Source organism: Anabrus simplex, chromosome 7 (assembly GCF_040414725.1).
Source record: "Anabrus simplex isolate iqAnaSimp1 chromosome 7, ASM4041472v1, whole genome shotgun sequence".
NCBI classification, from domain to species: domain Eukaryota; kingdom Metazoa; phylum Arthropoda; class Insecta; order Orthoptera; family Tettigoniidae; genus Anabrus; species Anabrus simplex.
The window spans coordinates 180,295,996-180,309,574 of record NC_090271.1 but is presented as its reverse complement, the minus strand read 5'-3'; the positions used below and the strand labels follow the sequence as shown (position 1 = coordinate 180,309,574).

The following is a 13,579-nucleotide window of genomic DNA, read 5'->3' as shown; positions in this document are numbered from 1 at the left end:
AATTCTTCTAGTGATTTGGTATTGATAGACTCTTCCTCTGTTTCCTTGAAGTTCTCCATATTTTTTTATTAATGTAATTGGGTCATATTTTCTCATTTTTATTTGGACGTTTTTTCTTTACCATTGGGTTAATTTTATTTCAATTTTTACAACATAGTGGTCTGACCCTGAGTCTACTTCCCTTAGGACTTTGACATTGAGGCTTTCTCGATGGTAAAATTCATCCGTGCAGATGTGGTCTAACTGCCATTCGCATTTTCTGAAGTCAGAATTATCCAGGTTTTTTATGTGTGAGGTTTAATAATAATAATAATAATAATGAGTGGTGAATGTTATTTCTACTAACTAACTGTTTACTAAAACCAAGAGAGTTTTCTATAATAGTCTCTTTCAGTGATTTTGATACTAATTCTTTCAATCTATGATTGTAAACAATATTGTTCTTATAAACATTATATGAAACAACCAAACATTTTACATAAGAAATACCCTTCCATTTTTCACTAAAATTTGTTTAAGCTTGGCATCCTTGTTATCCTTACCTGACTTCTTAGCTAGATTCAATTTCCTAGTAAGTTCTTTCAATTTCTCCTTACTTCCACAACCATTTTTTAACTGTATTTCTTCCCAACCTACATCACTTTCTTAGCCTCTTCACTTTTCAATTATTTTTTTTTCACCAGTGTGGTTAGGAGTGCACAGCTGGGAGCTTGCATCAAAAAAAAAAAAAAAAAAAAAAAAACCTGTTATAATATAGTGGGTTTTTACCATCCCTTAGCACCTTTAAATGTATATACTTATTTTCATATTTCTCAATTACGTAAAACCCATCCCACAGTCTTACATTATTATTTACCATTTTTCACTGATCATAATTACTTTTTGCCTGTCTTATCAGCCATATGGTATTGCCTAATAATTCTATATTTACAACCTTCCTTTTTATTGCATTGTTTTAAAACTAAGAAGAAAACAATTTTATGATCAATAATACCGTCTATTACACCAGTTTCTGAATAGAGCTCATCTGGTTTTAGCAACACCACGTCCAGAATATTCTTCCCTTTAGTTGGTTCCATCACTTTCTGATTCAACTGTCCTTCCCAGGTGAACTTATTTGCCATTAATTGGTCGTGCTTCCTATCATTTGCATTACCTTCCCAATTGGTATTTGGTCAATTGAGATCACCTGCTACAATCACGTTCCTTTCCGTATCATTTCCCACATATCTGACTATCTTATCAAATAATTCCCCACCAGAGTCTGCGCCACCCTTTCCAGGTCTTTACACTCCAGCATCATCGAGTTGTCTATTACTCGTATCTTTAGAGAAGAGCCTTACACCTAGAATTTCATGTTTCTCATCCTTAACTTTGTCGTAGCTTACAAATTCTTCTTTCACCAGTATGATTACTCCCTCTCCTACCATTCCTACCCTGTCTCAATGATAAATACTCCAGTTTCATGAGAACATTTCTGCATCCATAATAGTATTTCTCAGCCATGATTCTACTCTTATTACATTATCTGGTAAACATATATCTATTAAATTACTTTATTCTGTTCCTTTCTTTATAATACTTCTGCAGTTACACTAACATTTTTATGTCATGCCTATTTGCCTTTGAGATCCCCATACTCGTATCACCTCTCCTTAGTCCATCCCGTTTCTCTGAATGTACCTCCCTATAACCTTTGTAAACTAACTTTCAAACTTATATGTACCACTGCAGTTCAAGTGAAGGCCATCTTAAGCGCAGATCCGTATTTCCTACCCACCCATTAGGATCTAGATATCTCACTCTGTTTCCCACATACTCACTCCCTAGTCTAATTTAAATCCCCTATCACCTTCCAGCCAGTATCCCTCCTACACAGTATTCCGCTGATAACAATCTCCGCTTCCTTTATCTTCATATTTATTATTTTAATCATTATGGTTTTATTTGTTTGACTTAAATCCATGCACCACTGTAATATTATAATACATTTTAATTTTAAATTGTTTGGTATAAGAAATTCATAATTTTTATATAGAGGACTTGCTAGTGTTCAGTATGACTCAAACAAATAAATCCCATAGCTCAATAGCCCCGAACGGCCATGGTCTACCAAGCGATCTCTGCTCAGCCTTGAAGGCCTGCAGATTGAGGTGTTGTGTGGTCAGCATGACGAATCCTCTCGGCTTCCTAGACAGGGGCCGCCATCTCACCATAAGATAGCTCCTCAATTGTAATCACGTAGGCTGAGTGGATGTGAGTGGCCCTTAGATCCAGGTAGAAATCCTGGCCAGGAATCAAGCCTAGGGCTTCCGGATAAGAGGCAGGCACTCTAACTTTACACCACGGAGCTGGCTCAATATGATTTCACTTAAGTATTGCATGTAATAAAGCATTGATAGATCAAGTTCAAGAAGTGTATGATGATATGTAGGCCACTGAGATAGACAATGAACAATGTTCTTGAAACATGTATGGCATTTATTGATATGAAAATTTTAATAGTATTGACTAGGCAGAACTTACATATTTTTATACAAATGATGAACTTCATTCTGGTTCTGTATCGAACTTTAAATAGCTAGGATAATATTCTAAAAGTATCCAATTTTATAAAGTCCACCTGTTCAGTACAAGTTTCCTACATAGGACTTGTTTTGACCTAGCCTATATTTCATTGTTAGCTAAAATAGCATAAAGATGAAAGATATAAAAACAGTGGGACATAAAATAACTTGACATAAAATACAATCAACAAATGCAATAACAATCTGTGTTTAAAATGTTGATAGCTTCAATCTTTGACAAATCTAGTTCCAGAAGCATGACAAACAGATAAAATTTGACAGTCTTCACAATTTTAAAGTATTCCTCTAGCCAACCAATAGTAAATGGTAATGGTAAATACGGTTGGACTCGCACCTGTTACAACTAGCTTTGTCCAAGATTGAAGCTATAGATTTTTATTGCATTTTTTGATTGTATTTTATCCCAAGTTTTTTATGTATCATTGTTTTTGTATGTCTTTCATCTTTGTGTTATTTTAGCTGATGATGACCACTAGGCTAGGTCGAAACATGTCCTATGTAGCTTTTAGCCAGACCATTTATCAAATGGCAAATTTGTATGAACAGGTGAACTTTATACAATTAAATTCTTTTAGAATTTTATCTTAGATACTTAGATATTTAACAGTAATTTCAGTGGTAGATCCTTAAACTTCACCCATGCTGCATTAACCAGATCCCACACATCCCTAACTATGTTGGTACTTACACCTGCTTGCCTTACATTGTTGGTACCAATGCAAAGAACTACCATCTTCTCCTTACCCTCCTCCTTCTCTTCTACTTTCCTCAACATCTGCCTTAACCTTATTCCTGTATAACACACTACCCTGGTCACACTTTCCCCATGGAGTTCCCCATGACCAGAGCACTGTCAGTTGTCAGTTTTTTTCAGCTTCTTATTACTTCAAAATCCTTATTGGTTGGTTGGACATATTGTCCAGGAATATTCAGTATAGTCATACATGTAGTTATAAACAGCGGCGAAGCGTGAACTAAGTAAGGGGGGAGACAGATATTTTTAAAAAAATTTAATCACATTTTAATCACATTAGTGTATTATGGAATTTTGTTTTCGACGCATACAGATCTACATTCAATATTATATTAATGACTGAAACTAAGACAAATCCTATAACAACCTATAATCCTACATGCACTCGTTTTATTTTTAAATATAGACTAAATGGGCAGTGGGAGTTGTCATATATATATATATGTAGATTTAATAAGAGAAATAATAAATAAATAGATTTTCGTACAAGTCACCTTAAACAATATTCTTGTAAATGAGTTCAATTCGCCTGTCCTTCATTTCAGCAAATATATATATGTTACCCTCGTCTTGAAGTCTCTGGTTGGTCACTGAATTCCTTAAATAGGTTTTAATTCATTTCAAGGCATTAATAGCGCGTTCACTAGAAACTGACGTTAACGGAATATACGGCATCTAGTTAAGCAATTTTGTTGTTTCCATATGCACACTCTGGAGTTCATTATTCAGAATGTAAGCCAGTAGTTGTGGGGGTTATAATACCTTAACTAATAATGGCGGGCACGGAAATGCATGTACTTGAAGGGTTTTCATGCTGTCATTCATTTATTAGGTGTAAGTTTGCTATATTTCGCATTTGAATGTGATTATTTTATTTTTAGACTGTCTTATAATAAAATAAATTCAAATTAACTACATTAAAAGCATGTCTGAGATGATAACCAATAAGAGTACTTTTATACCTGGGATCCAAATACTAGCCAATGAGAGCAAGAAGAGACGCTGGCAAGTCTGTGTACTGGGCGGAGAAATCTCGCTATAGGAAAGTCATAGTTCCATAGTCGGCACCTACAGATAGCGTTAGTGTTGCTCTATCTGAAATCAAAGGGATCATACACAGAATGGACAGCGTCTACTTTCGCCTACGTGCTTCGTGTAACTGACGCGAGCCCTAACGTTGCCAAAGTGAGACAGAAATAAGTACAGCGGGGAATACGATAATGTCATGAATGTGAAAATAACTAATGTTCTAAAAATAATTGAATTAACTAGACAGTATTTCGTTCACAAAATGTTAAGGCTACACGCTGTCTACCCTGTCTCCCCTGACGCTTCGCCCCTGGTTATAAATACATAAAGTATATTTTCATTAAGTTCAGTTGTTGTAAAGTGTTGTTTAGTTGACACACACAGAAAGCTGTCACCAATGCAAATAATGGACAGGGCAGCAAACCTTCATGCTTAATATTCTAAAAGAAAAAAACATGGCACAATTCAATTCTTGTGCAGAGAAGGTGCTTTTAGTGGGAAGACTTGTCATGAAGGGTGCTTGTATTCCTTGGTAATGCATGCCCACTCATCTCCAAACCAAAAATGGACAGGTGGCTCAATTTTTACTGGGGTCACCCACCTTTCAGCCAAGATCTCTCTCCCCTAGCAGCAATCTTGTCTTTGGTCTGCTGAAGTAATTCCTGAAGTGTAAGTGTTTCACCACTGATAAAGCAGTTCCTGATGCTATGGAAGAGTGGTTCAACCATCAATCTTAATTTTGAAAAGTATAGAGAAACTTGCTCACCGCTGAGATAGGTGTCTGAACATTCGGGGTGATTTCAGTACTCTCTTTCAATCTGTCATCAGTATGCTGTCATTTTGATGTAGTGTGTGTTGTCCATAGTGTTCATCTATGAACACCAGTCTGTTTCTGTTGAACAAACCTTTATATATGTATGTATGTACGTCTGTTGCTCACAAATAGCACTCGGTAGCATAGCTCCATTTCTCATGGAATTTTTTTTTCAAATGCTGCTGTCTTCTAAGTAGAAAACATTGTATAATAACAACAAGAGTTGCATCACACGGTTTGAAAATTGTGTGTGTCAGAAAATGGCAATAATTCAATTTGTGACTATTTTTGGCATAGCTTCCTCTCTTACTGGGTGCCTCATTTGTGTTTGAAGCAGGTAAGTTTCACCTTTCTGTCTGTTTCCTTAGCACATAACAAATAAACTTCTGTGTAATTTTTTTTAAGGACTTCTGATGTACTATGCATTTCTGTGGGAGTATCAGTAATGTCTTTTTCAGGTGTCTGTGTTCTGTTAGATGTGGATGGCAGGAAGTTAACTGAGCATCCCATTCTAAAAACAAGAACTTTTTCGAAGATAGTGTTCAATTTCCCTCATGTTGGCGGAAAAATGAAGATTAACCTGAACAGACAGTTGTTGAAAGAATTTTGTGAAAGTGCATCTCAGTTGTTGGTAAATGATGGGAAAGTAATAATCACCCTATGCAAGGGCCAAGGAGGTACCCCTGCTGACAAGACCTCCCGACGGTGGGATGATACTTGGCAAGTTGTGGAAATGGCAGCTCATGGAGACCTTATTCTTGTTGGTGTAGAATCTTTTCAATCTTCAGTGTTCCCAAATTATTTTTCTGTTGGATATAGAAGTCAAGATAAGGGCTTTCACATTAATGATGCCCTTGTGCACGTATTTAGCAAAGTCGATTTTCCGTCTACTCTTCTTGAAGTTGACCAATTGATGAATGATATAGATTTAAATACAATAAACTCACACCATGGTGATATTAAATGCTCTAAAGTATATACCTGTAAATACAACAGCAAGATATTGGAAAGAGAGGGATCACCACCTAATTTCTTATGTAAAACTCTGCATGACTTTTTGTCATCACAGACCAGTGGTATGATAAAATACATAACAGATGTGAATGTACCACTTCATATAAGTGATATAGCTGGAGAATTCATTTGTTCTACTGATAAATCAGTTGCTGGTACTCATTGTGTGCTGCGCTCATCATTACTAGATGTAGTACACCACATAATTAATTTGTGGAAACATTCTCAGGCTCATGTGGCTGTATGTTCTGGGTTAGTATTTCATCCTCTTACTAGTGATTTCACTCCCCCTCCAGTATCAAATGAAGTGCTTCTCGTGGGAAAAGATGTTTCAAGTGTATGTGAAGGTTACTTGAATCATGTGATAAATTTATTTGATAGAGCTGATCTCAAAGTGCAAATATACAAAACTGGAAGTGAATATTCCTCAGATTCAGCCTCAAAATCTTTGTGCAGTCAAGTTGGTGAAGTGGTTACGAAAGATGATGTACTGTTGTTGCAAGGTGACACTGAACTTCAGTGTAAAAATGTAATCGCGCAGATATTTTTTATTAGATCTTCATCTGGGGACACAGAAATAAGCTTAATTTTTGTTGACAGATTAGCACTGATTTTATTTAATTTGGATGACTGGAGAGAACTATGGCCTCTCAACACATATGTGAAGTTGAAAGGACAGAAGCCGTCCTTAAAACTTGCCAGCCTATTCCCAACAAAGCATACATTTGATGTTAACATAGTATATAGAAACTTGTTTGATGAACATAAATTTTTCTCTCTTTTGTGGGATATGGCAGGGGATATTATTCGAAGTGTCGAAGTTAGGAATACTTTCGCATCATCAAAGGGGTGGTGTGCTATATGTTACAGAATCAAATATCAGTCTTCTGACAAAGCTCTTTATAGGAATAGAGTTATTAAAATCCATGAGACCATAGGTAAAGTCCTATGTGCAAAGTTAAGTATTGAAATTACGTAGATCACTTAAGTTGGAGTTCCATGGCAGAGATTGTTAGATTAGTAGTAAATGGATAAATATTATGTCTGGCTATTCATAGACAACTTGAAGGGGAGATGCCAGTTCAAATTTTATGACAGAACGGTAGTTCTACTCTTAGGTGTATTAACACAGTCTAATATACTGGTACACAGCTGTAAAGCTAATTGGAGAAGAATGTGGTTCCTTTTGACAGATAGCATTACTTGCACTCGCAGCAACCAGCAAGCTGTGGGCGGGTATTGTGCAATGCTGCTGCAACTCTCTCTCTCTCATATATATTTGGTCATTCCACCTTGCTGGATTTTTACTTATTTGTTTTTTTAATTATTTTATAGACTCACAGTCCTTATGTATGTAGACTTATGATGGATCTAATGTCTTACAGAGCTCTTTAAAGGAAGTTTTCAAGAAAATGTAACATAATTAATAGAGGCACATTTTTTCATTAATGATAAATGCGACCAAAACTATTTTTTCCCAGGAAGGTCTTGTGTTACCGTACATTTTTATCCTAATTATTGAAAAGGGCACCTTAACTATGGCAACATTGTACATTGTATGAAATACAGACTTAATAGGACCGATAGCTGCAGTCGCGGAAGTGCGTCCAGTATCCAGTATTCGGGAGATAGTAGGTCCGAACCCCACTGTCGGCAGCCCTGAAAATGGTTTTCCGTGGTTTCCCATTTTAACACCAGGCAAATGCTGGGGCTGTACCTTAATTAAGGCCACGGCTGCTTCCTTCCCACTCCTAGCCCTTTCCTGTCCCATAGTCGCCATAAGATCTATATGTGTCGGTGCATCGTAAAGCAACTAGCGAAAAAAAAATACTTAACAGGAATTATACAATACAGTTACTGTACCTGTGTTGTGTGCAAAGTTTAATCAACCGTGCTCTGAATTGGTGTGATTTTTATTTGAAGCAACAAGAATGAAGTGTACACAAACTTTTCAGTGCATGAAATGTGTTTGTGATAGATGAAAGTATTAGAAATACCAATGAATACTACAACTTCTCGTTAGCTTGATCTGGGAGGAAAAGCAATATGTTGGTACCCCTCATCCTTACAGTAGCATTCTTCTTTATTTTTATACTGGGTTCGAATCCCACCATCAGCAGCCCTGAAGATGTTTTTTTGTGGTTTCCCATTTTCACACCAGGCAAATTCTGGGGCTGTACCTTAACGAAGGTCATGGTCGCTTCCTTCCCATCTGTAGCCATTTCCTTGCCATTTTCCTGCTAAGTAAAAAACAGCAAACAAACAAAATGTCTGGAGTCCGCTCAACATAGAACCAGAATGATCTCCAGTCTGAATCCTTAGTTTCCCAAATGGGACTGTTCCTCATTCCAAGATACGTCATCTCTGAAATATTTGAATGCTTCTTTGACAAGGAGTAAAATCTCACAAATGGATAATATAGGTCAGTTATTGAAGAACTTCATGCAATTGTGTCATAAATTAAGAACTGTTTTCATGTGTCAAGGAAAATCTTGCTTCTCTGATGCTTGGTGTTTTAAGGGGCCTAACATCGAAGGTCATCGGCCCCTTCAAGGAAAATCAAACTTAGGTTTCGTTCATACCTAGCTGAAAACCACCCATATACATCAGTTTCATTGTATTCTGAGTCTGCTGACCAGATGGGGAAATTGGTTTAAAGCTGCTTCTCTCATACATATTTAGATATCCTCCATTCATTTTTTAAACTACTGTCACTATCCAGTGGCAAATGGGTTGGCAGATTTGAAAGGTGCCAAATTTTACGACTTTGTAAAATCCCAAGCAACATTTGGTTTTGAAAACTGTGCAGCTATTTCAGATGTTATTTTGGAACTAGAAGGTCTATATATATATATCCATATTCCCATTTGCTGGTTTAAAAATAACAACTGAAGAATAACATGAATGTAATTGCTTCTGGACATGTTCGTGAACTATTTAGTAAAATTATTTAAGGATTTAGTGGCCCATTAAAGAATGAAGTGACACTCTTCTTGCAGAAATTTTGGTGCCTTGTTTGTGTGCAGAATTGAAAAACACATCTCCCCAAATTATGCCAACATGTTATTTGGACTTTTGAATAATATATTTCATCCAACTAATGTATGTAATTCAATCAAGCTGTACAAATATTTTGGCTATGAGTGAAACAGCACAAATATTGCCTGGTTTGAAAATATTAAAACATTTTAAAGATATCTAAAACCAGTGGCTTGCACTGAACCCCAAGCTATCCCAGCATTGCTGGGATAAATATTTTTGTATTTACATTTTCTTATTATTCCTTAAAACGTTTCTTTATCAAGTAAAAAAAACTGCAAACAGCTAAGTCAAGGCAAGTACAGCTGTTTCAATAACCCGTTCGCTTTACCACAGTCTAGGTCTCTCCAGCAAGCTGGGTTTCATGTCCACCATGAAAGAGAGCTACCCCAGCAAAATTCAAGTTGCTTGGTTGACGCAAGAGCTTCAGGCCACCTCCTCTTCGTGAAGCAGGGTAATAGCTGTTGGCCTTGGTTAAGATTAACAGCATCTTATGGTAGCAGAGCAGCTAGCTTGGGTACATGTTAATTGTTATAGTTAACACTCAGTGTTCAGCGCCACTCACCAGAGGCTACAAGAAAAGACAGCACAGCCACTTGCAGATAATCTTGCTAATAGAAATAGCCATTTTATGAAATCAATTGTACATACATACATACATACATACATTACATTTTATGAAATCAATTGTAATAAAAGTATTTATTTTATTCTTGGATTTCAGCATGTATGAAGTTTTCGGTAGCGATTCATTGATGGCACGTGTAGAGTATGTTTTTCGAGGCACGCAGAACAAAATGTAGGTTGCCCAGCATGAAGACAGAACCAAGCACGAAGTAAAATAATTTTGTATTTGGTTGTTCTGTACAAGTGGGTTTGCCTGTAATCATGTTATATTGTGAATTTTTGTAACCTTCCTCTTGGATTATAGATGAAGTTTTAGGGAGTTCTGTGGCATTCTTCAGGAACATAACAGTAGTATATGTCATAAGGAATATTTCCCCTCATTTGTCGTTGCTGTGCCAGCCCTCAGTAAGAGAGTGAAACTATAATACTTCGGTGACCAGTAAAATACCTGCTAAATTTTGCTCACTCAGTTTAGGTTAGGCTTCTTAAGTTTAAAAAAGCTAGTAGGTAGTCGCTGTATATTTCTGTGAAAACCATGAGTGTACTATTATTATATTTCCACTTAGTTATCGAGTGAGTTTATATAATAGCAATGTTGGCTTTAAAGAGGGAGGTGGGGCAGCGATTGCTTTAAAAAATATAATTTGCAGCTGGAGTAACAAATGTTTTCACCGCACACCACTGTCCAAAACAAGTATGAGGAAATCTCAGTCAGCAAGTTTAAATAGTTCAGTCACTACAGGCATTGAAATAAACACACGTGAACTTTGCAAATGCTGTAGTAAGATCCATTTGGGTTCCCTGTTCATCCATTTGTTGCAGAGAATGAATGATTATAAATATTGTTTCTTCTTATATATTAACATTTCACATAATTCACAAGTCATATGGATGAACCTTTGTATGAATAATTTTAGAAAAGGATTTAAACAAAATTCAAGCAATAGACCTGTTTCACAGAATAGCATGAAAAATGGTTCCTTTTGCAAAATTGTACAAAAATTAATGTGGAAAAAATCATACCTCTAATAATTATATTATTTATTCCTTCTTTGGACACTTGAGTTTGAAGTAAGGGCATCAAGGAGTAATATAAAAGGGCAGCATGGCAGTTAAAATTGTTTTAATTGCTTATTCATAAAAAATAATAATTTTACAGTGGATGAGTAAAATTAGCTGTATAACATTCTTTAACAACCTACCACTTGAGCTGACTTATATTTCTCCTCCGTCAGTTTTATGCAGCTTACCAATTTTCTATATTGACACCAGGTGGGTTCCACGACTACTAAGGAGATGTCTGAGGTTCCGTTTACTCTAAACAGTCACCCCCATTCATTCACTGCTTCTTGACTTTCTGGTTCTTTTCCTCTGGTTAATCCTTTCATATCAGTAGTTCTAGCTTTAGTAATATCTGCAAAAGTTTGTTTGGTAAATCAAATGAAATTGGGATAACACTCCGCATCGGTTTCTTTTTTTCTTCAGTTGTATATTGACTAGCTTCAAAGTCATTAGTGCATTAATTAATTTGTAACTTTTTGGTTTGAAGTTGTGCAAACGCAGAAAGGTTTTTATCAAGGATGGGAAGAAAATAGCCTTAGTTAAGGTACGGTCCTGGCATTTTGCCTGATTTGTAAATGAGAAAGCCTGGAAAGTCATCTTCTGGGCTGCCAATGGCAGGATTTGAACCCACTGAATACAAGCTTACCGCTACACATCCCATACTGCATAGCCAACTTGCTCTGTAACTTAACGTTATTCTATAAATAGTCTACATCTTTCTTTGTTAGAATAGACCTACTATTTACGACCCAATTCTATTCTCACTGTGCGTAGCACAGTGTTCTCATTTTAACAGTCAGCAAGTTTTATTTGACAATCAAGAACGACCTATCGATAAGAGGACTTTGTATCTCAGTATGTTTTTAATTCATTGATCATGATCACTGTCATTTCACTTCATCAAGATTTTTAATGTGTGTTATGTAATAATTGTTCTGCTACTGAAGATGGCCTTGAGAATAGGTTGAAACATGTATAGACTTGGTTTCATCTAACAGATGAGTTGATTTGTATTGATGAGGAGGATTTTATAAATACCTTTATTTTTAAAGCAATTCTATTCTTGAAAATTAAAATGCATATTGGAAGTCAAGACTGTTATAAACAAACCTGATTATATAAATAAGAATAAATATTAGTTTCACCTCAACAACCTTAAAAGGATCATCCTCTTAGTTATGCATTTATTTATTATCATTCCTCAACCATTTTAATGCTTACGTGAAAATCTTCACAGTAGTTTGTTTGGATGTTGTCAGGAAATGCTTTGTTCAAACGTTGTTATCTTTCAGAGACCTGGAGGATGACATTTCTACTGTCTTTTTCATGTTATAGAAACAGTTTATTGTGCTAAACACATCTCCTTTTGTAAAATACATATTTCAAAATAGAAAAAAACATTATTTTCCATGAGGCTGCCGCTTGCGAACCCCACATGCTTGCTGGCTGCACAGCTGTGCAGAAGAAGGTGGTTGGAAAAAAAAAAAAAAAAAAAAAAAAGCTAGCTTTGCTACTTTCTATGTTAGACTGCGGTGTTATATCTTGTATTCTAATATTTTACATACTTAAGTACTTAAAAGTTCTTTATTGTTCTCTACGTTTTTATGATTAAGACAGCTTCATCTTATGCTCACATTTGCTGAATATCTACTCTGTTTAACTTAAATGTTCATAATTTATATCGTACAGTTGAAGTTTACATGATCTGTTGAAGTACTGTTATTCTTTCCTGGTTGGACTATGTCATTTTTTTCTGTATGCATTATGTACAGTTGAACAGTCAGAAATTGATGCAAGGAAAATGTCCAAGTCCTGTATTGGGTATCATTATTTTTGGTGGGGTGGTACAGCTACAACAAAAAGTGATACAACTCGCTTGTTAAATGACATGTTCCTGACAAAGACTGTCAGTACACAATGCCTGTCTGCATATCAGAATACAATGAAATGGACAAGAAACTGCCATAATGGTTAAATAAATATATGCAGTGAGGGACTCTCCTGGCAAATGAAGCTAAATGTGAAGCACTTTACACCATGTCAGTGCTCTTAAGATTTGCTTTACATCTTACCAACACATATGTCTTACGGCAACGATGGAATAAGGAATGGCTAGGATTGGGAAGGAAGCGACCATGGCCTTAATTAACGTACAGTCCCAGCATTTACCTGGTGTGAAAATGGGAAACCATGGAAAACCATCTGTAGGGCTGCCAACAGTAGGGTTTGAACCCACTATCTCCCGAATGCAAGCTGACAGGTACGTGATCCAAACCACGCAGACACTCGCTTGGTCAGTGTTAAAGAGAAAGGTCCTTGGTTACCAACCGGGAGACCCAGGATTCAAATACTGGTATAGGTAAGTTTTTACATTTTTTAAAATACCGGACTCCGTTACTCTATTATGTAACTGCACCATACAAACAGTCTTTGTATTTCCACTCTGAATGCTTGCAGGGAGCATGTAGTTCATCATCACTGGCCCCTTCAAAGACTGTTGTAAATATGCTACGTTACATGCACAGCGGGAAATAGTCTTACATATAGTATATCCTGTGTGGGTGGGGGATGCACACGAAGAATACACCCACAGTATGCCCTGCCTGTTTTAAGAGGTGACTAAAAGGGGCAACCAAGGGATGATTGTATTAG

The 13,579-nt window shown here is 36.3% G+C and overlaps 1 protein-coding gene across 5 annotated transcripts in view; it reads left to right on the top strand.

Moving 5' to 3' along the window:
- Nucleotides 1-13,579, top strand: part of LOC136877022 (mitochondrial ribosome-associated GTPase 2) — a 172,074-nt gene that overhangs the window by 23,012 nt on the left and 135,483 nt on the right. The window contains exon 2 of one of the 5 annotated variants that reach the window (XM_067150817.2): nucleotides 5,644-7,901. The exons of the other annotated variants lie outside the window; for them this stretch is intronic. Coding sequence (XP_067006918.1) covers nucleotides 5,644-7,178 — 1,535 coding nt within the window. The 3' untranslated portion in view covers nucleotides 7,179-7,901. Of the gene's footprint in view, nucleotides 1-5,643; nucleotides 7,902-13,579 lie in introns of those variants that run through there. 5 annotated transcript variants of the gene reach the window in all.